Source organism: Equus caballus, chromosome 3 (genome assembly GCF_041296265.1).
Source record: "Equus caballus isolate H_3958 breed thoroughbred chromosome 3, TB-T2T, whole genome shotgun sequence".
Lineage (NCBI taxonomy): Eukaryota > Metazoa > Chordata > Mammalia > Perissodactyla > Equidae > Equus > Equus caballus.
The window spans coordinates 1,029,342-1,055,099 of NC_091686.1; the positions used below are offsets into that span (position 1 = coordinate 1,029,342).

Below are 25,758 nucleotides of genomic sequence, written 5' to 3' on the forward strand. Positions count from 1 at the left end.
TCACCCTGCTGATCATGGGACTTGCCAGATTCTGTAATTGCCTGAGACAATGCTTTATAGTAAATCTCTTTCTACTCTTTATACACACACACACACATCCTTTTGGTTCTGTTTCTTTGGAGAACCTTGACTAATACAAACCACAACAGCAACCAGCACATAATGAATGGAATGTGTACTATGACATGTGCCATTTTGACTTTAGACTTAGACATACCTGCGGTCGGGTTTAAGTTCTACCACTGATTAGATGTATGACCTTCAAAATGATTCCATCTCTCTTCACCTCAGTTTCCTGATCCTTAAAAATGGGAGTTCTTGGGACAGTACATATAACATAGTGCTTAAATAATATGTGGCACATGGCAGGCTCTTGAGATATATTAATTCCTTAATATTTTTAAACTGGACTACAAAACAAATGTAATCAATAAAATAATATAAATCTTATTAATAAGCTGTCATGTTATTTCCATGAATAAGTTGTAAATGGACATCTGTGCGTCTTTCTGTGCTATTCTTCTAGAAAAGATTCAGATTCCTCTCACTGCCCCCCTCCCAAAATCCAATCCTACTAATCTTTTCTGATAACAGTCTTCTAATGACCCACATAATGCAGTGGTAGTAATGCCTCTGAATGATTTAGGTTGAGTATTTGTTCCACTCTTATAAGCAAAATTAAAACCTGATGTTTAATGGTTTCACCGTATAACCGTAACCATGTCCAGAGACTTCAGTACAAAAGGTTGACTAGCCTTAAATGATAAAAGATGTGAAAAAATGGCATTAATAAGTGGTACATCTACAAAATGGAAGACTAAGCAGTTATTACAAAAATGAGGATGTGTTCTGTATACTAATATATATGAAAAGAACACAAGAATATATAATTATTAAATGGAAAAAAGTGCTTTTAGTGTGCTGCATTTTGTCTAAAAATATGAGAAAGTAAGAATATAGATTCTTATTTGCTTTTATAGGCAAAAGGAAACTCTGGAAAGAAGCATAAATAATCCTAGCAATTGCCTCGTTGGTAGACGGTGGGGAACTGAGTACGTACAGGGACGACTGGTGGGAGAGAGACATCACTGAAAACTTTTTCATAATTTTTAAATTTTTGAACTATATGAATTAATTATCTGTTGAAAAAATTAAGTTAAAAGAAGAACAAGGGGAAGGAAAACCAGTAAGGCAGATTCACGTTTGAGTTTCTCTGTATACCCTTTGATAGTTGTAGCACACTATTTATAGCTCCCTGCTCCAAATCTTCTCGCCTTGCTACTTTGTCCTGATGTGGATTATTTAAAAACTAAAATCCAGACAGTTGTACATGCAGTGTTTTAGTTACCATATTTTACATTTTGAGCAAGGTAAGTTGCAAGATTAATACAGGTAGTGCCCAGTTTATGGGCAAGTTATGCTATAAAAGTTCTCCGTCCACTGTACACTTAAAAATGATTAAGAAGGTGAATTTTATGTTACGTGGTTTTTTAATCACAATAAAAAAATAACGTAAAAAAACCCCTCAATCTTACTTTATTAACTTGTAGAAATAAAAATTTTAAATCAGAATATTTTCAACTACAGATTGTTGGTCCCCAATCATGTGATTAAAATGACTTGTGTACATTACTTGATAGCTTATATAAATAGGTATGCATTTAATTATGATTCTTTCCCTTTCTTAAAAATATCCTGTTTGTATTTGAAAATATTTATCATCTCTACTCAGGGAAAGATTTGTGTGTTGCTAATAAATGTAATCAGCAATACTGGAGAAACAAAAAGATTCTTCTTCCAGACCATCAAGTGAGAACCAGTTGCCTTTCTTTTAGTATAAGGTGCTATGTATGTGCTAGGTGAGAAAGTGAGCATGAGGAACCCAAGGGGCTCACTCTCTGGTTATACAGACCACTCATAAGCATGCAAAAAGCCCTTGCAAAGAGTTGGTGTGAGTATTCCTGAGTGACTCATGCAGACCGTGCCTGCTCTTGCTGACACGGACAGAAGAGATCTAGACACTCTGATGTTTGAGGGAGTTTATGGAGGAGATGAAGTTGAAAGAGTGAGTCAGGAACTGGATAGACAAAAAGGAACAGAGGAGCACACAAATGTGGAAGGGCAGTGGACAGAAACGAGATGGACGTGAGTGAGCTGTTTGTTTAGTGAATGTTCTAAGGCAAACAGATGGGAGACAAATAGGGAACGGCATGTAGCAGTGAAGTTTTAAGGTCCTCAGAAGTTGGGAAACACTGCTTTATTTGGGAAACACTGGTCCTGGAGTAGAGAATTAAAGTCTTAAACATTACATAAATGTATGTGTTTACTTACCTGCCTTCCCTCCCTTTTCTTCATTCATTCAACAAATAAATTTTTTGACCACCTGTGTTGTATAAATCACTGGTGTAAGAAAATTAACCTAACTGTAAAGTACAGAAGAAGAGCAGAGGCAGATGTGGAGCAGAAAGCCAAGGAAGCCTATCACAGCAGTTGAGGGTTGTGGTTGTGTTACTGGAGTTGCTGAAAAGGCTAATGTTTTTTGAACACTGAAGCATCTATACCAGACATTGTATTAAATGCTTATATATGTTATGTATTATTCTCATAACCTGATGAAGTAGATACTTTCATTATCCCAGTTTACCGGTGAGAACACTGAGGCTTCGCAAGGTTTATTGACATCAGTCACACGACAAATAATAGTATAAAAATTATTTGTTTAGCAGATCAAAATTAGTAAGTATTTTATATGCCCTCTTTTGTCTGCTCTTCCCCTTGTGCAACTGCAGACTAATTATTACTATTCCCATTTTACAGATAAATACAGGATTGAGAAACTTGCCTGGACAGTCATTCATCAAATAGGAAGTACCGACTATGGGCCAGGCACCCTTCTAGGCAATGGGGACACAGCAGTGGACGAGATAGATCAAGGTCCCTGCTTCTAGGGAGTTACTCTCTGGTGGGAATGAGTAACAATGAACATACAATTTAATAATGTAATATAATTTCTGGAGCTGACAAGTACTATGAAGTAGACAAAATAAGGTAAAGTGGTAGAGAGGGGCTGGCCATGATGGAGGGGGAAGGCCTTTCTGAGGAAGGGATGATAGTTTGAGACCTGCATAACAAGAAGGCGTGCGTGCAACCATCTAAAGGAAAACATTCCTAACAGAAGTGCAGCAAGTGCAAAGGCCCTGTGATGGGAACACTGTTGGCATGTTCGTGGGACAGAGAGAACCCACGTGTGGCTGACACATGGTGAAGAAGGAGAGGGAGAATGAGCAAGAAGAGTTAGGCTGGAGCTAAATCATGTAGGGCCTTGTAGGCCATGGTAAGCAGTTTGGTTCTTATTCTATGGGCCATAGGAAGCGACTGGAGAGTTTTAAACAGAGTGTCTGTGTATATGCATGTGTGTGGGGTGGGGTGGTGATGGGGTGGTCTGATTTATACTTAAAAAAAATGCTTATTACTCATACATCTCAACAGCAAGGAAGCAAACAATCCAATTAAAAAATGGGCAAAAGATCTGAACAGACACTTTTCCGAAGACGCTATATGGATGGCCAACAGGCACATGAAAAGATGTTCAACATCACTGATTATTAGGGAAATGCAAAGCAAAAGTACAATGAGATATCACCTCACACTCATCAGAATGGCTATAGTTAACAAGACAAGAAATAACAAGTGTTGGGGAGGATGTGGAGAGAAGGGAACCCTCATACACTGCTGGTGGGAGTGCAAACTGGTGCAGCCACTATGGGAAACAGTATGGAGAATCCTCAAAAAATCAAGACTAGATCTACCATATGACCCAGCTATTCCACTGCTGCGTATTTATCCAAAGAACTTGAAAACACATAGCATAAAGATACATGCACCCCTGTGTATGCAGCATTATTCACAATAGCCAAGACTTGGAGACAACCGAAGGGCCCATCAAGGGATGAATGGATAAAGAAGATGTGGTATATATACACAATAATACTACTCAGCTATAAAAAAGATGAAATCTCGTCATTTGCGACAACATGGATGGACCTTGAGGGTATTATGCTAAGTGAAGTAAGTCAGAGGGAGAAAGACAAATTCTGTATGATCTCACTCATAAGTCAAAGATAAAACCGACAAACAAACACAGAGAGGTAGAGGTTGGATTGGTGGTTACCAGAGGGAGATAGATTAGATTGCCCAGGTTTGGATCTCTACTTTGCCACTTATTAGCTGTATGATTTTGGGTAAGTTTTTTAGCCACTCCATGCCTCAGTTTTCTCATCAGTAAATGAGAATAATTATAGTAACCTGCTTAATAGGAGTGTTTTGATGAGTAAATTTAATATGGCTACATGATGCTCAATAAGTGCTATCTATTTTTTAACTGTTATTGGTTATGAGATTTGAAGGAAAAAGAAGAATAAGGAGGACTTACACATTTTTGGCCTGATCAAATGGGTACATAGTGTGGGGTCTTAAGGAGATAAATACTTTGAGGGTGGGTGGGTTTAAGGATAGAAATCAGTAGTTCAGTTTTGTCCATGATAAGTTTAAGGTACCTTTTAGATGACCAGGATCATGTGGGGAGGAAGTGACAAGATGGGACTTGTATATGGGTCTTTTGGTTCTAAAACCTGCCCTCTTTCCACTCTCTGAGAGGCGGAATAAGTGAGTGATTATGAGCACAGACTCAGCAGTCAGACTGCCTGCATCTGAATTCTAGCTTTGTTGTTTGCTGACTCTATGACCTTGGATGGGTTATGTGTGCTTTCTGTGCCTCATTTTTATCTGTAAAATGAGGATAATGGTTTGTTAAAGCCCTGAGAACAGTGCTTCGCACATAGAATGTAAGGTATATGTAAAGTGTTTGTTGCTGCTGTTGCTACTTTTCAATCCTAATGTTGCTGTAGAAATGAAAAGAAAAGAAGATTCAAGATACTTTATGAAGGAAGGATTAACAGGATTTTGGTGACAAATTGCATTATAGAAGCTAAAAGGGAAGAGGCACAGCTGATTCTGAGGTTCTGAGCTGGAGTGAGTCTGTTTGAGGTGGAGGTGGGGTTGTTGAGGAATTGAGTTTTAGAACTATTAACTTTGGAAATAGCCAAGAGAAAATGTCCAGAAAGCACTTAAAAATGTGGGAACTGGAACTCAAGAGGAAGTTCAAGACTAGAGATATAAACATGGAATCATCTGCTTAGAGGCAAGAATTGTAGCTCCCAGAGTGAATGCATTTGGTGAGAGAGAAAGAGAAATAGTAGGATCAATAGGAGACCAAGGACTTAAGTGTGAGGATTTCCATCTCTAAAGGCAAAGCAGGTCAGCGGGCAGAGTACAGAGCTGCAGAGGCGGGGAAGGTGAGGAAATAGTAATAGTCTATGTTTGAGAAATAAAAGGAAGAAAATTAGGAAGGTGGTAAGTCACTTGAAGGTTTCTTTTAAAAGATGTTTGAAATTCTTTGGGGAAGAACTAACTAGCACATAAAAAATGGAATAATGGATGGTCCCAATGTCTTAGAATGGTCAAAGCTAATGGCATCTAGGGCAGCATAGGTATTACAGCAAATCTGAACAAGGAAGAGAGGAGCAGCTGTCCTAGGGTACATGTGAAAATAGTAAGTACAACTGCAGCAAGTATGATTGTTATTACGTGTCAAATACTGTGCTTAGCACTTGATTCTCTCCCTCAGTCCTTGGGAATTCTTTGAGATAAGGACAGTTATATTCTCTGCAGAAGTGAAGTGTCAAATCAAAATAAACATTCCTTTAATAAATTATGGTATGTCCTTACAATGTATTGCCCTTCAGCCATGTTTTTCAAATGAGATAGAGTGATACTGCCAAAGAAAGATATCAGTGAAATACGTTTACATGATATTAAACACATATTTGAAAACTTATGTCGTGTCCATCTGTCCCAGTAGACTCTAAACTCCTCAAGGAGTGTGACTGGATCATATTCATCTTGCAAACATCAGGGTGTAGCGTGGATTAGTATGCCTTAACTATTGGTCAAATTTGTGAGTGCATAAATGCATAAAATGGACAGTACTAGTACCACACAGGGCTTGAGTGTGTATATGTATATATATGTGCATATGTGTACTTTGTGAACCTAAAAGCAGAAAATGTTACGATATTTTAAGGAAAATACTAGTCAGAAATAGAAGGTATTAATTACTATTAGGAAGTTTTCAGAGACTTCATGGGTTTAGACAACAATGTTGTTGGTTTGAAGAAAATGGTGAAAATAGAGAAAAGCTAGTTCTAACTTTGGCAGTGAAAGGAAGAGAATTATTGGGGTCTGACTGCCCATGCTGAATTCTTTCTGTGGGTGGAAATGGGGTGGAGGGTCCCGCTTGGGCTGTGGTTGAAAGCCTAAGCTCATTATGGTAGGTAGTTGTGAATTGGGACTTTGTGAAATGCTGTTTTTACGATGAAAGAGTTCTTCAGCCATCTAATAGTCCCCTAACCAGATGCTCACTATGATTCAGCATGTGTAGTGGACGTTTTAGATCTGAATACTCTGTCATACAAATGGAAACGAAATTGTCCTAAACAGGCCTATGATTTAAAAAGAAGATACCAATTTGCCAATTAGGATCTATAAGCTGCCTCATTTATTGTTATTGAAATATCATCTGCATTCTGATATTTGTGTTCACTTGCTTTTCCTTTAAGGATCTCTAATTGTCCTGAAGATTTTCGATAATGGACCACTTTAAGGGCCATTCGTCCTTTTGATGAGTGCTAGAATACTAGATTTCATCCAAAAGAAATAAGGCTTAATGTTTTCATTTGTTGTTAAAAATCTTGATGAGACTGAATAATTGATTTTTCCTCAGACTTTTGAGTTAACATTAACTTTAAAGTCTTTATCAAATAAAAATAGAATTTATAGTAGTTTTAGCGTGTATTTATTTTTCTTGCGTGGTTGTATCATATTTTCTTCTATATATTCACTTAAATCACTTGGAATTCTGCCTGAAATGGCATTTTCACGATAATTCTGGGAACTCTCCCCTTTGACTGTATGATATTTATTGCTGATACATGTATTCTAGTGTTTCTTGCCTCTCATCATACATAAATTCTAGTGGCATGTTGAATACCATTGAGCAGAACTGGTTGATGGTAAATCAAACATTTTACAGCATACTGTTGGGAATGTTGGATTCATTACTCTAAAGAAATTACATTTTTTTCAGTATTTTGAGAGCTTCCTAATATGGTAATTTATTAATGTTCTCTGTTAATTATATATACAGGCTCAAAACTTGGTTCATTTTAACAATGTATAATATATGCCATTGTGAATCTTTTCCACAAGAAAAAAGAGTAGCAAATAATCCAACACTATCTTTGATTAGAACTATTAAGCCCAACAGCTTGTATTTAATGAACACAGTGTTAATTATATAGTCAACTGAGTAGTTCATTCTCTACCATAGGAACTATATATTCAAATAAAGCTGTTTTGATGTATAAGGTGCCAAAGGAAAATTGGCTAACAAGAAAGGGAATAGCCTTATATGTGGTTAAGATGTCAAATGAACAATTTTAACTCACAATCATTTTTTACGGAGAATACATAAATTGGGTTTTTATTTTTAGTTCTTCCTCTTCCCTTCAGAGTTAAATGATTGAAAATGACTCTCAGTCCCCAAACTACTCTTACACATCATTCAAAATAGCCCTGACAGGCTAGCCTCTCTGGTAGTGATGAGATTTATGACTTTCCATTCCTTGGTGTTCCATTACTCTGTCTACACCATCAAATTGATTAGTAGGCAATGGAAAGCAAAGAAAGAGAGGCAACTGCTTAGAGCCAGCTGGTGTCCATCATTTTAATGAACTGCCTAGAGATGGTTAATACTGTCCTTGATTCTCTTTGTAGCTGGTGATGACCAGATCCTTTAAAATATTTTCTCCCCTCCCTTATTCTGTGTTACAGGGCCCACTGGAAAATGATCTGGTAGTTCATGTAGCACTCGTAGCAGAAAGCCAACGGTATGAAATCCAGATGGTGGTGTGTTCTTTTGTGGGGAAGGGATGGGGACTGATTGCTTTACGCTTACAATATTAAGTGTGGTAGTAGAGATTAATTCATAGACCCCTTGACAGGGTTTCAAAGAAGTCTTTAATGTCACTTTAAGTGCCAGAACAACATTCTTTTCATATTTAAAAATAACTTTGTTTTAGTTGAAATAAATGTTAGAGACTGTGACCAGTACCAGTGTTGCCTGGGGTGTAATTTTGAGAAATTAGTGCAAACAAATTATAGGGATTCCAAAAATCAGTGCTTACCCTCTCTCCCAGCGCCCACGGTGCCCATCTAATGCTTTGTGAAGAAGCCAGGAGGGCCTCTGGATTCCGGGGCAGAAGGCATATTGCTGACATTAACAATCAATAATGTGCTCCAAGTTAGCATAGTTTCTTCCATTTTCTCCTCCTCCTTCACCATTTTCCAAACTATAAATGCATTGCTTCAAAATGTCTCTCTCTTTTTTTCCCTATGTTCTTTAGCCTTCAAGTTTTCCTCAACACGTATGGTATTCAGACTCAGACTCCTCAGCAGGTAGAACCCATCCAGATATGGGCTCAGCAGGAGCTTGTGAAAGTAAGTGGTTCTGCCATTTTACTGTCTACTTTGTGGAGGTCCTAGAGCAGGCTCATTAGACTTAGTTTACAGTCAGAAGCATAGCCAATCCAATTCTGAGGTAGGGTCATTGATCCAAAAGTCTTTCTAATTATGTTGAGAAACCTGCTTTATCAGACGTTGTTACTAAAAAAAAGACTGCGTTGTGGTGTATATATTATATTCATAGGTCTTGATTTTTACTCCTTGCTAAAACCTGGACTGAGCACTTAAGTAACAAATTAGCCTTAATTTTAGTAGTTGTGTATAAAATTAACCTTTCCATTTGATTTGATTATTTTCCCTTTTCTTAGCTGTTAAAGTAACCTTCTCATCTAAATATTTCTGTATTGGTAATAACTGCTTCCCTTTTTCCCTTACCTTTACTATTTGGAATCTAAAGTAATTTCTACCCCTTCAGTTTGCTGAGTCTCAAGTAATTATAAAGTAACATCTGAGTTTATCTTTGGTACAATTACATACCTATTTGGATTAGCTTAAAAGGTGATTTTTGAGGCCTTTTCATGCACTGCCTGCAGGTAGGTGCGAAAGTGCCTGTGTTTAAGAGTATTCCTGCTCATTAGGGACAAGAAATTGTTGACTTTCACTGGTTATTTATAAACTACCACTTTTATTTAGTAATTATTCAATATAGGCGCAAACTCCATGGTGTTTGGTAGAAGTGTTCAGAATAGTCTCTCTCAAGTGATCAAGATTAAGTTGGTTAGATTGGTGTAAATGTTGTGGTCAAAGCCTTGATACTACAACAAAGAATAAAAGCTTAGAGAAGTGAGGGGTACAGTGCATGGGAAACTGCAGGGCCTCAGAGTGCTGCTAATCAGACTGGACCTTACCCATTGGCAACCAAACCAGCACCTGGGTGTTGGGTCACCCAGAGCACCAGCTCTTCAAGAGTACTTAAACTTCCTCTATCAAATTTAGAGCTCTTTTTCTCCCAATTAAAGAGAGAAGACTAAAAATGCAAGGATCCCTGGAGTAGGTAACACTTTAAAATCACTGAAGACATAAATGATTGGTTTTTATGGTAGAAAAGGGTAAATGACACCAAGAAGGAACTGATGATCCACAAGGCAAGGAAAGGAGGCAGCATGGAAGGGGCAAAAATCGAAGGCTCTAATACTGTGCACTTATCATTCAGGTGCAGGCTATATTTGCTGATACACTTTTATGGTCTCTCACTGAAAGCTCCAGAAAATGATAACAAAGGTTATTATTCTTTGATGAACATACTCTCAAAGAAAATTAACCCAAATCTATTTTTTCAGTCCTAATTTACAATAGCAACTTTTTAAAAAATTATTTTTATTATTATTATTGAGGTCATATTGGTTTATAACATTGTGTAAATTTCAGGTGTACATTGTTATATTTCAGTTTCTGATAGACTGCATCATGTTCACCACCAATAGTCTAGTTTTTATCTGTCACCATTCATGTGTGCTCTTATCCCTCTTGTCTTCCCTCTACCCTCTCCTCCTTAGCAACTTTTTTTTGTGGTAGGTGAGGCCTTACTCTACCAGACAACATGCAATCAAGATTTAAAAGACCAATGTGGTTCCAGATGACTTGAATGTGGCATTTTATTCATTCATTTATCAACAAACACCTCCTATGTGCAGAGCACTACGTGGGGCCCTCAGATACAATGACTCTGTCCCTGTTCTCCATGTCTAGTGGTGTGACAGAAAAAATACTTAATTGCAATCCACTTTGATAAGTGCTATTGTATACATTTGTACAAGGCTCTGTGGAATCACAGAGGCGGTAGGAAGCATTTCTTTACAGAGTAAGGTGAAGACTTATAACGTGTCCTACTTACTTCATATCTTGTTGTTTTAAAGATGGTGTTAACAAATGATTTACAGTTTAGGTGTGTGGTATGGCTAAAAACAAAGATTTATGACCAAGAGCCCAGCTTCCCTGTACATATGTCAAGATGGAAGATTCTCTGTGGCTACAGTCTCTGTGTTCCAAGCTAGCTGCTCTTTGGGATTCATCCTCTAAGATACACTGCCTAGTATACTGCTTCTTATAAGTCTGTCTTTTGAAAGCGTCCCCTCAAATCTTAGTTAATACACATATTCTTATGCCAGTGGCTGATTCTGTTCTGAGAAGCTACACCCTTTTTCAGCCCACTGAAGAGAACGTGAGGGCAGACAGCTGAGAGCAGGGCTTTTACTGTCTGTAGTTAATGTTGCATGACGTGACTGTGATGTGATTTGCCTCATAGGAGATCTGCGTAAGTGCAGATCTGGAATGAAGTATTTCTGTACTTCTGGGTGGTTTGGTCCCTACTATATATTTCAGTGCATTGAATGGTGTGAATGGGTACAACGTGAGGACAGTATTATCTGCACCCTGAAATGCAGGGAGCATTCCATGTCTGAGTACTTAATTGTCATAGACTTGCTGTACCTTGGTTCAGAAATTTAAGGAAAATCCTTTTACTGTGATGGAGTCATATTTAAAGGAATCTACCTAGATCTGTACATTTTAACTTGTGCATGGTGGATTAATATAATCACTTGTCTAAAAGAAGAAGTCTTATGTAGTTTAGACATACATTTATTTCTGAAAAATTGAAAATATTTGAAGGAAAGTGGGTTCTATCTAGTGTTATACACTGTAGTTTCCGGGCAGCTATATAATATAATGCTCATAGAATACTTTTCTGGCCAGTTGACTCTGTCTAAAACCACTGCTGTTCTAGAATCAGTATTCACACAGCACATGTGGCTCAGGAGGACATTCAGTTCCTTCATTCATCCATCAAGCTCTATGCTAGGCACAGTGCCAATTGACGGGTTGCTGTTCTCTAGGCACATACAATGCAGAAGAAGGAAGAGACAGAGAGCTTACTCTATCATAGATGTGTACACCATTGCAAAATAAATAGAGAGCTCTGGTGATGACAGTAATTTTGTGCATGATCAGGTTGATATTTGAAATAAGTTCAAATCATAATCAGTAGATTGTGTAGACATGGTTGGATTTTCCACTTAGGAAAATTTAGGTTAGATTTCTACCTCTCATCAAACACAAAAATAAATTCTAGACAGATTAAAATTTTAAATATTTTTTTAAATGATTTAACTATAAAATCACTAGAAGAAAAAGTAGGAGAACAGTTTATAACTGTTGGGAGGAGAAGTCCATTCTTAGAATAATACCAGTGTCAGAAAGTCATTAAGGAAATGATTAACAAATTTAACTAAATATAGCTGAAGATGGCATAAGCAACCTAGCATATCAAAGTTGCTTGTGAAATTTCCTAGTAGAAAAATGTTTAGATTGAAATACCACATGCTGAAATTATGTTTGACCTCCTGTGCAGTCATTCTCACATTTCATAGCAGCATTGAAGATGAGCAAACTGCGTAAAATATTTGATACAAAGGGTAATGTTCTTAATATACCAAGATCTCTTACAAATCAAAAAGAATAATAAATACCCAGTAGAGAAGGAAACAAATGAAAAAATTTATAGAACATACAAATAGCCATTAAATATATGGGAAAATGGTCAACCAGAAAACATTTGAATATGGTAGTATAAAACTGGAATGAAATATCATTTTGACCCAAGAGAATGACAGAAAGGGCCTATGCACTATTAATGTCAATATAAATTGGTCCATTATTTCTAGAGGGTGACCAACCTGGCATTATGTTTCAGAAGGAGTGTATATTCTCTTTGATCCAGGAAGTCTAGGAAATTATCCTGCAGAAATAATGTTATACTGTTCAAAGGTGTTTATTGAATTAGTTTTGAAATAACAAAATATCGGGAGCTGCCTTCATCAGGGAATAGGTATTAAATAGGGTAAAGAGCCTTCCTGACTGGATTAAGTGCTCAGCTCTGGCACTGATTAACTTCTAATTCATTCCAAGTCTGTCTGCTTTTACCTTATAGAAATTCTAGAAGTTTCTGTTCCACGGTGGTACCTTCCCCTTTTTCTGATACTTCTAAAGATATTTTTCCAGCCTTTATATTTCTTCAGTCATTTCAACATTGAAATATAGAGTAAACGCTTAGTCTCAGTTTACCATCTTGAAACTGGAACACGGCAGTATTAGGTTTAAAAAGTTTTAAAAAATGGAATACCAAACAGATTAGTGTATGAACCCATTTATGTAAATATTTAACTATGTACTTTTAAAAATCTGTAACTCTGTCTTATACTTTGGTGTTTCTTAAGGATCACACAATAAATTAACAGTCCTTTCAACATAACACCAAAGTGATATAAAAGTTGCCTAAGGTGTTGTGAGAGTAAATGGGAGCATTCACTTGTAACATATGGCTTAAGTTTTTCATAAAATTCTTCTAATCAGAAAAATCAATAAAGACAATTTCCATTTTGGTGGGAAATACTTGAAGGTGGGAATCTAGTAGGAGATGTGTGGCCCTGTTTTTTAAAAACTTTGAATAGCCAGATTTTTTATCACACAGTATTTATCTCCTTTTGTTTTTTTATGAATCAGACAGAGCTATCCAAGTTGTACATTTATGACAGAGTAAGAATAATGTCAAATTTTAAGATGTTGCTAAGTGGATCTGCAAAAGCTTTCCTCTAAAATCTCTCAGGGCCCCAAAAATCTTAGTTGACATCTTTGGCCAGCTTGTTTCCCTACAAGTTCACTGAATAAGGTTTCCCTAGGCTCTTTTTCTCTGGAAAGATCAGAAGTTATCAGGGCAGTAGTCGGGGGGAAAAAGACGCAAAAAAGGAAAAGCATGGATTCTTGCCTAACTCTGGTTTACAAATTTGTGTCTTACAGGCTTATTTCCATCTGGGTATCAATGAAAAGTTAGGACTCTCCGGAAGGCCAGATAGGCCCATTGGCTGCCTCGGTACATCAAAGGTGCTCACGAAACGTCCTTGTAGAGCAGTGTTCTGGTTATGACACACAGACTGAAATGGTGTTTGACCTGCTGTTCATCCATTCTCATGTTTCATTGTATAATTGGACTAATTATCTGAACTATTATTTTCTACAACTGAATCTTATTTGTCTTGTGTAATATTGCAGACATCTTCTAGGAATGAATACGCATCCCACTGCTGTATCAGTTCTAAGCATTCTAAGATACTTGATTATAACAGTATTTACGCAATCAGGGGCTTTTTCCATCAGAGTAGAGGAGGACTACTTTAAGTTTATTAGCATACTGATCCAATCAAGAAACTTTGAAATTTCTTAATATTAGGCAGATTTCACAAGATATTATTTTATTTGTTTATTCAGATTAAAACATGAGTTTTAATTTTTATTAAGACTTACGCTCCTTTGCCTTTGGTCTGTTTTGTACTTATTTATTTTTTAATTATCCCTTACAGATTTATCGCATTTTAGGAAAGACTGTGGTTTGTTACCCTATCATCTTCGACCTAAGTGATTTCTACATGTCTCAAGATGTTTTACTGCTGATAGATGACATAAAGGTAGCTTCAGAACATCTTTTTACTGAAATGGCATGACTTTGTTTCTACTGATTTTATCACGTGTTACTAACTTGAGTGCTCCTGGGTGTCTGTGACACTGGGTTAACACAGTGTAAAATATGAAAGTAAAACAACATCTGCATGGGAGAAAGAGTTAAATTACTTGCAGCATTGAAATAACAGATGGAGTGTGTTTTATATAAAGCTGTATGACTTTGCTTAATATACCTTTCTACGAATGGAATGAAAGGATCTAGTTTGTAAAAGCAGAGGGAGAACCATTTTGTAAACCATGTTCATATGACAGCAATAGTTTATCTCATTTTGAATAAAAGTTGAGTTAGCAAAATAACTTTATTTATGAAGAATGCCAAGTAAAACCTCAGCTAACTCATAACTCTCAGTCAGTTAAATTCTCCTCTACTCCCTTTTCCATTTGCAGAGTACAAAAGCTTAGAGTCATAGTCCAGAGTATGAATTCTGGAGCCAGACTGTATTTGTTAAAATCTTGGCTCCACTATTTACCAGCTGTGTAATTGTGGGCAAGTTACTTAACTTCTCCGTGTCTCTGTTTTCTTATCTGTATAACTGAATAATAATAGGGCTATTCTGAGGATTAAATGAGTTAATATTTATAAAGTGCTCAAAGTAGCACCTGGCACATGGTGAGGTGTTATATAAGTCTTTGGTATGATGATGATGATGATGATGATGATGATGACAGCAGTAGAAACTGAGTCAAATAAAGAAATCGCTCCACCTTTCTAATAGTCTGTATAGATTCAGTCCATTCTCTTTTACCTGCTGTAATATAAATCCTCAGTAACGTTGAGTGAGAATTAATCTCCTGGATGATAACCCCAGGTTGGTTTTTCCTCCTTGGGACCATTCTTGAACTGTACTTATTAGGGCACCAAAAAAAAAAAAGCAGCCTTAATATATGCATGATCTGATTAGTTTTAAGAACAAAGTTTAAAATCAAAATGGTTTCTAGCTTAACTTGTATGTATTAGAACATTTCTACCCTAAGTAGTTTATATTATCCAGAGTTTGATTCTGAATTATCTTAATGTATATGAGTTTTGTTGGCTCTTTGCCAACAAACCCTTAAGTATCCTGATCAGCTCAGATACTGTGCCATTACTTCCTACCTCATTCTTATGTTTTGATAGAATGCACTGCAGTTCATTAAGCAATACTGGAAAATGCATGGACGTCCAATTTTCCTTGTTCTCATCCGGGAAGACAATATAAGGTAGGTTGATGAGAGAAGTTCACACTGTGGGCCTTTTGGAAGCAAGGTGTTGCGTTGTTTGTATCCCTCTCAGCGTGTGGCAGAGTGCTTTGCATATGTGAAAGGGCACTTAGTGTTAGGTTATTAATTTCTCATTCTGTTGTTAATATGCACATTTTGTTTATCTGTTTATATTTTTTAGAGGTAGCCGATTCACCCCCGTGTTAGATATGCTGGCAGCCTTTAAAAAAGGAATAGTTGGAGGAGTCAAAGTTCATGTTGATCGTCTACAGGTAATCTTCTGAATTTCAGTGTGTTTCTGTTTTCAGGACAGTTAATCCACAGATATAGCTGTGTTTTTAAATATATGTTCTATTTAAGATTTCTGTCTTAAGGTTTATTCTGTACCTTCCTACCTATTCCTGTTGTCACCACCCTGTTTATCTGATCCCTCCAATCAGATGCTTGAACAATCGCAGTGGTTTCCCACCCGGAATTTTAGACTTTAATAGCTCATCTCTAATCTCAGTTTTGCATTTGAGGAAGCTTGGGTCCAGAGTGGTGAAGTGACCTACTGTATAATCTTGAGTTGGTAGGTACAGATTAAGTGGCCTGACTCCCTGGTCCAGTGCTCTTTTCCCTGCTCCATAGTAACATCTAACCTGGAAATAATCCTTGTTCCATTTAGAACTTCACAGCATTGTCTTCACAGCTCCTAATAACAGAAGCCCTTTGTGGTTCCCTGTTAGCTATAACAACTTCTGCCCACAGTTATGGCCTACTAAACACTCTTTGTCCTTCTGCCAATACAAATTGATTACTGCGTTCTGAACCTTGTGAGGCTCTGCCCCTCTCACACTGTTTCCTCTGCCTGGAATATCCTTCCTTCTTTCACGATCTCGGCTTTGAAGTCTTACCAGACTTTAAGGGCCAATTCTACAAAATCACCCAGACCAGAAATGACACATTTCTTCTTTGACATCTTTTTGTGACCTTTGACGTGAGCTGCTCAGATTGTAGTCCATCATGGACTTAAATGCCTTATTTCCTTCAAAAAATTGTGATCATCCCATACAGTCTCTCACGTAGATAGTGCTCAATATTGAGTAAGAAAGAAGAAAACTCGTATAGAGAGACTTACGCAGCAACGTTATAAATGGCATGTTTATATACTCATTCACTAGTGCTTGTGTTTTGCATATTTGGTTGATTTTTATGTGAGCTTTTTATCTTTTCCCCCTTATTTTCTATTGCTTTGTCTTTTTGTAATGCTTCCTGGGGCAATTTCTTTGATATTTATCATGCAGCTCTTCTATTAAGTTTTGTATTTTAGCTATCATGTTTTCAATTTTCACTTTTCATAGTATCATGTTCTTATTTTCTGGGTATTATATTTTATCTTATCTTTCTGAGAATATGAACAAGACAGTTTTTGAAATTTTCTTCTCTGCATTATCTCCTTTAGGTTTCTTTTCTCTGTTTTTTTGGCCTCAGTCTTTCATGTTGGAGGCATTTGTCAGATGTATAGTAATCTTTAGCTACCCATTCATTTTCAAGAATGAAAGAGTAAAAAGTTTGTTGGAAGCTATGTGTTTAGGAATAAGGACTCTTTCCATGATGAATTCATTTATAAGGTGGTCTGGTGGCAAGGGCCTTTTGTTGGGGGAAACCTCAGTGCCAGTATCTGAAGATTTTTTCTCCTGGGCTCTTCAGTTTCCCAGAAAATGAACATCTAACCTCCAGCCTGAAAGACATGCATTTTGTCTCCATGTCCTGAGAACAAGGTCAGGGAAGGGAGCCAGGGGTCCCACTGCACTGTATTACAGTCTTTCGCTTAATCCATTGTTTAATCTTCATATCTCCTGCTCTCTGCTGCACCCTGCACTCTTGAGTACCGAGTCTTCAATCAGAGAATAAGCCTCTTTTCTTCTTGCAAAACTGAAGCTCTATACTCATTAAACAACAGCCCTCCTCCCCCACCCCAGCCTTCATCTTCTCTCTAATATAGCAATGAAAATGGCAGCTGTATGCTTCCTTTGGATTTTATTTCAAGCCCTTTCAAATTTCTTTAGCCCCTGATCCGCAGTCTCTCTCATCACTGGGCCTCGGCCTCCCTTCCCAGCTTCATCACCCAGGACTCTTTCCATGCAGTTCATTCCTGGCCCTGCTTTCCACTCCCCGAGTATACCGCATACTTGAAAATCTCTGATTGTAATTGGAGTTTTTTTCCTGCTCATGCTGTTACCCTATTCTAGAGTTGCCTTTTTCTTTTTCTTTCCTTTTAAGTCATACTTTAATTTCATAACTTAGGTCAATGTCACCTCTTTAGTGAAGTCTCCAAGACTGAAAGTAATTTCTCCTGCCAGTGTGCTTCTGTGGCTTTTTACTGAACCTTTGCTGAAGCTCTTATTTTAGGTGTGGTTAGTTTCTTGTGTTTGCTTCTCTCAGTGGATTGAAAACTTTTTCAGGCCAAGGTTTACAATCTCTGTATTCCCAGAGTACTCTGCCCACTACTGTTCTCTCTGTGGGACATATATAAATATTAGTGTATTGACTCAACAAACGTTTATTGAGCTCCCTTTAGGCACTGGGGATATAGTGTGAAAAAATATACAAGGTCCTTGGTCTCACGGAACTTATTCTGGTTGGGGAGCCAAACCCAAACCAAGCGAGGTCAGGTGCAGACTGACGAGATGGCGTGCAGGCGCAGGTGGGGTGCTCAGTTGGAAAGGGCCTGGAGGGATGTGATTGAGTATCAGAGAGCAGGGTACCTTTTTGAATATTATATTGCATTTGCCACATATATTACAATATTAACTTATTTAATTACCATCAGGAATAAGGTATTAATGCCTAGCAAATTAATCATAAGTATCATGTTTTTTATAAAACTAATTTAGGAGCCTCTGCAACCAACTGAATATTTTTTTATCAAAAGCTCTAGAGACTATTAATGGAATTTAGCATTTGCCTGTTAACTCAGATTGAACATTTACTTTATGGACTGAATTAGTACGTAAGAGTAGGTAGGCTAATAAAAGTAGAAAATATTAAATCAAAATTTTTTTTAATGTTTTCAGTATTAGCTATCAAGTTTGAGAATTAAATAATTCTTGACTCCTCTTTCTTTCATACCCCACATTATAATCCATTATCAAATCCAGTTTTCTCTATCCTCAGATGATATCCAGGATCTAACCATTTCCTGAAACTTCTAGCACTAACATCATGATCCAAGCTACCATCATCTCTTACCTAGATTTTTATAGTAGTCTCCTAAATTCCTACTGACCATAAGCCAGTAGTCTACATGCTGTCCCTGATATCGACATTCTTCTCTGACCTCATCTTTTTACCACTCTCCCTCAGTCTACTCTACTTCAACTGCACTGTCCTCCTTACTACTCCTAAAGCACACCAAGCATGCTCCTGCCTCAGGACCTTTGCACTTGCTGTTCCTCAGCCCTGCATACTCTTCCCTTAGATCCGTATCACTGACTACAATCCTTCCTTCAGTCTCTACTTACATGTCTCCCTGTTAGAGAAGTCTTTTCTGATCACCTGTATAAAATTGCACGTCTGCCTCCTCCTACTCTCCTGCCCTAGCACTCCCTATCCCCTATCTTTCTTATTTCTACTTTGTACTTATAAGCATCTGACATAACTGTTTAGGTTTCTGTTTGTTTATTGTCCACTTCCTACACACACCTAAAGTTGGTCTCAAGAGGGCGAGGATTTTGTGTATTTTGTTCATGCTGGATCCTCAATACCTAATATAGTGCCTGGCCTATGCTAGGTGTTCAGTAAAGATTTGTCTAACAAATTAGATAACTCAAGAGCCAGATGTGTAGATGTGAGCCTACATCTTGGGAAACATCACTCAGTGGGCTTTTACTGTGCTCAGCACTGCTGTCTGCCCAGGCACAGACTCCTCTCACACCCTGACCGTGGCTGGGCCACATAACAATGTGCACATCAGTTGCATGTTTGGCCTTCCTCACGCAAACTCTGCAAGGAGGCTTTAGCGTGACTGCTGGTAACATGGCCATCTTGCCATTTGTAGTAGGTATTTTTGTTGCTGATCCACTTTGTTTATGAGTTTCCACAAGAGGAGAGGGCAGCATAGCTCTGGGTGGTTAGCCAACAAGAGCACCATTCCCTTTGTCCTGTCACTTCACAGTTGAAATGAACAGTGAGAAAACAGAAAAAGTAATATATGTAAGACAATTTTGATTGAAGAATTGACTTATTTTTAAAATAATAATTTATGGCTTAGTTTTTATGCAGTACATTTCTTAGTTTTATCTGACAATTCATCAGGTAATTAGAAGTGACACATACTGCTAAAAATCATTGTGGGTTATCATTCATTTCTATTACTCATCATGAACCACTGACAAACAAAAACTATGAGTTTGGCCTCATTTGGTTTGCTCAACCTATAATCAGGAACTAAGGGAAAATAAAGTGACCAATTGGTTTCCAGAATGTAGAAAGCCCTGGCCTAGATAATCAACACCTTCACGATCCTGACAAATGGAGACTTGGCAGTATCCCATTATTGGAGAACCCTGAAATACACTCTGGTAGCAGAACCCTAAGTGCGATTTCACATTGTCTTTACCCAAAACAATTTTAGTATTTCATGTTTTTTTAATTTCAAAATAATTTTTAACATTTTAATAGGTACTGAATTTTAATTCCAGCTTAAAAATAAATACCCACGATTCTAAGAACAGAGAGAATATACAGTTCATCTCACATTTATTATGACTCATGAGCTTGGAACTTGATGTGTATGCTCTGTTTCAGGGAGTTTTGTTGTATGTGAAAACCTGTCTGATTTCAGAATGCTCGTTTAAGAACTTAAGACTTGTGTATATTTTGTAAGTAAACTCTTCTTTTTGAAGTATTGTGTACTTACAGAAAAGTTTATGCACAGATCATAAAGGTATGGCTTGATAAATTTAAGAGGTGTGAACCTTTTCTCAATCACATTTCAGACGCTAATATCTGGAGCTGTGGTCGAACAACTTGACTTCCTACGAATCAGTGACACAGAAGAGTAAGTCCCTTTGAGTTATTATTGTGTTTCTTGAGATTATACATTAGAAATGCAGGAAATCTGACGGTTTTTCTGTTAAATTCTAGGCTTCCAGAATTTAAGAGTTTTGAAGAATTAGAACTTCCCAAACATTCAAAAGTCAAACGACAAAGCAGTACCGCCAGTGCTCCTGAAGTGGAACAGCAATCGGATGTGGTCATTGCTGAGTGGAAAAACAAACCCACCCATGAAATTCTTCAAAAACTGAATGTGAGGAAGATGCAATTCCCACATGGCCCTGAGTGAGGCTGGCAGAGCAGGAACTCCCAGGGGCAAGCGATATTTCTTTTTGTCCTCTCAGAGAAGATAGCAGTTAACCTGGAGGTAGATGGCCTGTCTATATGCAGGGCAGTAATGAGAGGTGGTTCTCACGGTCTAACATTAGCATGGATGTCTTACGGTTGGTTAAGGAGTGCGGATGAATTGGGTTGTCTTAGGCATGGAAGTATTGTCTGGACCATTAAAGAAGTGAAGCCAGTGATAGTTGCCTTTGAGGTCTCCTGATTTCTCTTTCAGTGCCTTTTCCCAGCTCGGATCCTCTCTCCTGACCCTGTATTTAGGACTGATAGTGTTAAGTCTCACCAGTCGCTGAGGAACGCAATCCTATGACCACATCCATGTGAATATTTTATCTTGGCAACTAATATTTTACCTTCCTTAAGGTTATTTGCATTTTAAAAGAGGAGAGGTGGAGAGAGTAGTACTTATCCAAGGAAATGAAATTCTAAGCATGGTGACATCTTGTTGTGCCATAAAAATTTGAGCATATAGTCTAAATATATATCCTGCCAGACACCATCGGTCCTTGTTATTGATCGATATTATCTATTGATCTACATAAGCACAAAGATGATATAGAGGCATAAAGGCATAAAGCACATAGCACAGTGCCCTAATATATAATAAGCACTCTGCTCATGTCCCCTCCTTTCATCCATCTCTCCACAGTGGGTAGAAAGCAGCATGGTCTCCCATGAATAAGTGAAGTCAAGAAGGGAATGATTAAATGACTTGGCCAAATCTCTCAGAGTAGCAGAATCAGTATTCATGCTTATCGACAACACATTTTCTATCCATTACTTACCTTGTTTCCTGGAAAATTTGATTATTAAATCCTACTGCCCCAAGAAGCCAGCTTGCCTACCCTCTGTCTCTGAGATATCTAAGATAAATGGTTGTATAATGTCATCTTGTTCCTGGTAGTATCTCAGTGGCATTTGTCTTTCCTCAGTTCCACAGCAGAATATTTCCTCTCTGCACCATGTAATTTCGTGATTACTTACCCACTGTGGTGACTTTCGTACCCATTTCATTCCAGTTATTCACAGTGATGTATATTTTCAGGACTGCAGCTGTCTGGCTAGCCAAGCCATCCTGCTGGGTATACTGCTCAAAAGAGAAGGCCCCAACTTTATCACAAAGGAAGGTAAGAGTTCGTGTCTAAGAGAACATTTTTAAATAATAAAGACCTCAGTATTCTTGAACATGTATCAAATATGCATCATGAACATCCACTAAAATACTACAAGTTATTTTCTCCTTCGTTAAACTCTTTTATTTTTTAACTTTTAAATGGAAAATGTTCATTCATACCCCTAGAGTGGAATAGATTGATGTCTGAACTCCTAATTGCCTTTGTGCAATGATGCTTGATTGTTTCTCTGATTGTCTGAATAGTGTTGGAGCCTGGATTCTGCTTGTGACCGTTAACCTCTGATAACGCCCTAGTTTTTTATTGACAGTTTCTGTTTCCAGTTTTATTTTCTGTACGTTTTCGAGAACAATATTGAATCATTATAGCTATGAAAATTAGCTCCCTCATGGTCTGTAGCAGTCACTTGGAATGGAACGTGGTATTTAATAGAATTGTGCTTTATAGATTGTTAACAAAAATAAATCATTGGTATTCGCATCCATGTCCACTCTGCATTAAGGATGAAACCCAGTTATCCCTGAAATCCACGCTTGTGTATTGAGTCACTGCTCTGAGGAATCTTTGAATTCTGCATCATGGCCTGCTTCTGGCATTTTATAGTACAGAATAATGTAGAATACTTTTCAAGTACTTAATGTCTAGCTACTCAGAGTTTTTGGCTCAACTGAAAGTCCTCTGTCCAGAGAGGGATTTGATTTGATTAGAATTGGAAATTAAGTTAGTATTCTAAACAGTAATGTCGTTTATAAGATTTATAGTTTTGATAGTAAACTAGACAAAATTGTTTATTCAGATAAGGTCTACTTAGTGTTTTGCGTTATTATAGCTAAGAGATAACCTTCAATCCAGTATTACACATGTGGATTGAATAGTTTTAATTTTGTTAACTGATTAAAGGCAGAAGAACTCTAAGCAAATTTCTGACAGAATCCTTCATGTTTCTAATTAGTCTTGAAACTATAAATATAAGCAGAATCCCAATTATATTGAGAACATTCATTGCAATTTATGCTTTGACTAAAACAATAGGATTTTTAAAAATCAAACATTTCATTAGGAAGCTGGAATTCACAATGGTTATTTTAGTAGTGCTTTAAGATAAAATTTATATAAAATAGTTTATAGTGAAAATGCTGAAAGAATTAATTTTTAAACCATTTTTCTAAACTGGGGAATAATACTCATCTTTTACTTAGATATTTGAAAGACTTTAAATGTTTTAAATCTGTAAAACTTTATGATACATTGAAAATCATAAGCATCTAACAGAATTTGAATACAATTTTATCCAATTTGTTATAAAGCTATAAAAATAAGTTCAGGGTAAAATGATAAAGACCTTGTTCTTTACCTTTGTTTCCTTTTTGGTGCTCTGTTCTGTCACAGGCTTAGTTTATTAACAAACCAGTCATGAGGCCAGATCGCATGTAAATTGCTGCCAAAGAATGAAGCCCAGGGATGTCTTTTGCCCACTAGTGTATGTTGGGATGATCATGCACATAGCAGTGTGCCCACAAAGTTTTGTTGAACAAATAGATGAAGAATCATATATATTCAGAGTCTACAGTATTTGTTCAGTTTGCTATATTCTATTTTTTCTTTTCTGCAGTAGATTAAAATGACATTTTTATTTGTTGAAAACTTAGATTGCATATTAATTAAGAAAAGAATGAATTTCCAGAAATAAAGTACTTCCTAAAATCATATACTCAAACTAAATAATAACAAGGGCTGAGGGCAATCACATTATATGTATGGATTATATATTGAAATATGTCAGGTGGTTCAGAACATTAATGGATGGATGTATCAACTCTAGTGGAAAAAAGTGAAAATTCAAGAGTCATTTTTTTAAAGGAGAATAAATGTTATGCATTTAATTAAAAGCTTTTTTCAACAAAGACTCTATTATCCAATGTCTAGGTACCGTTTCTGATCACATTGAGAGAGTCTATAGAAGAGCTGGCAGCAAAAAACTTTGGTTCGTATTAGTGTTGTTGTCATTATGTTTTATTTTTTGTGTTGTCATGTTTAATAGCCTAAAGATAATGGGCCAATTTAAAGATGATTATTCATCCTAATTTTTACTTTTAAACTCCAAGGTTACAGCACCGTGACTCTGTCTACTTTCTAAGGATCTGCCTACTTTCCATTTTTATCATGGCTCTCTCAAGATATTTTTAAAATGTCTGGGAATAAAGACTGCCACTGGAATAGAACCTGGAGAGTTTTCACAGGAACGATATATGTTAATGGCTCTTTGCTGCCCCGCACCCGCTCTGTCCCAGCAAGGTGTTTTAGGTTCTAATTTGTATTCAGGAAACCTGTTCTGTTATAAGGCCATGAAAAGAGACCAATGGTTAATTTAATCATAAGCAAAAAATAATATACTTAGAAGGTAGTTCTCTTCCCACTTAAGTGGACTGAATCCCAGTGATTGTAGTTGCTTCATAAAAAATAACTGATATTCTGCAGAGGTAGTCTCCTGCTAGAGATTGAAAAAAAATTAGGTAGGTTGAGATAAAATTGTTGAAATTCGGAATTGGGTAGGTATGCCTAAGTGCATGGCCCTCTGCATTTTGAAGCAATTCTAACAGTTTTTCTAGCAGAATCTAACATTTTGAAAGTAAGAGTTATATATACTTTTTAAATGACCCATTATTATCTAATTTTGAAAAAAAGTCTCAAACAGGGTCATGAGAAACTCCCTTAACCTCAAGTGAGCCTCAGGTTTCTACTGTCTGAAGTAAGGGGATGAGACAAAACAATCTCTTATTAGTATTTCAACTCTGTGATTTATAGTAAGTATACCATTCCAACCCAGAAGAAATAATGTAATAATCCTGTGATTCAATCTCAGATTTTCACTGTAAATTCTCAGCACAGTAAGGCATGCAAGCTGATAGATGTTGTTTTTTAACCAGTAAATTTCAAATGTGGTCTATAATCATATTTTTTTTCTAAGCAAACTTGTTTTTGCTTTATGTATTAGACTTGCATTTTAGATAAACCATTAACTAGCAGACATGTAGAGTGATGTTATGTTTAAAAGAACAGACTCCTGGAAGTTTCATTCACTGTATTTTCCCTTTTATGGCTTTCCACTGACACACCCAGGTTGGCGGTGCGCTACGGGGCTGCATTTACCCAGAAATTTTCTTCCTCTATAGCCCCACACATTACTACTTTTCTGGTACATGGGAAACAGGTAACATGCACAGAATGTGGAAACTCCAGCTGCTTGAAACGTGTGGGCTTATTTGCATTCTGAGGGTTAAACATGGTTTTGGTCTTACAGTGTTGGGGTGAAAGCTTCTCTAAAAGCAGGAAGTGTTTGTTTCACTAACTTTATCACATATTGACTTAATTTTCTACTAGTCGGTCTATGTTGAGATTAAGGAATATAAATGTTTTTTATAGGTCAGCTTCCATGGATATCCTGAAATACAAGCAAACAGTTTTAAAACTACGTTTTTATTGTATTTTCTCCATCTAAAAGTTCCACATGAATTTTTACTTTTGAGGGAAAAAAATGTCCTATGTGTTGCATGTGCTGTGCTTAAAAAAAAACTCTGTTCTCCCTATAGTCTGAGACTTTTTCAGAAATGTAAAAGTAGTGGTGTGAATTCCTTCCTCCAACATTTTGGGTTTATCAAGAAAAAAAATACTGATATTTCATTGTATCACTTCCTAAAATTGGATATTAAGTGAGTCCCCTAATCCAGAGATCTGGTTATCTAGGCACCAAAATAAACATGATTTAACGTGGCTATGGAAATAGGTGACATGTACCAGTGACAGACTTAATCAATTTTTCAATGCAAAATCAGAGTATTCAATTCTTCCTCTGACCCCACGCCCCATCAAAGGGATAGTTAGGCTCCCT

The 25,758-nt window shown here is 37.0% G+C and overlaps 1 protein-coding gene across 42 annotated transcripts in view; it reads left to right on the forward strand.

The window, feature by feature from the left end:
* PHKB (phosphorylase kinase regulatory subunit beta) overlaps window positions 1-25,758 on the forward strand; it is a 218,842-nt gene that overhangs the window by 150,940 nt on the left and 42,144 nt on the right. For 28 of the 42 annotated variants that reach the window (XM_005608231.4, XM_070261699.1, XM_070261704.1 and 25 more), the window contains 10 exons: window positions 7,951-8,006; window positions 8,523-8,616; window positions 13,435-13,518; window positions 13,995-14,099; window positions 15,272-15,354; window positions 15,536-15,626; window positions 20,337-20,398; window positions 20,485-20,647; window positions 21,782-21,863; window positions 23,796-23,853. In XM_005608231.4, coding sequence (XP_005608288.3) covers window positions 7,951-8,006; window positions 8,523-8,616; window positions 13,435-13,518; window positions 13,995-14,099; window positions 15,272-15,354; window positions 15,536-15,626; window positions 20,337-20,398; window positions 20,485-20,647; window positions 21,782-21,863; window positions 23,796-23,853 — 878 coding nt within the window. 42 annotated transcript variants of the gene reach the window in all.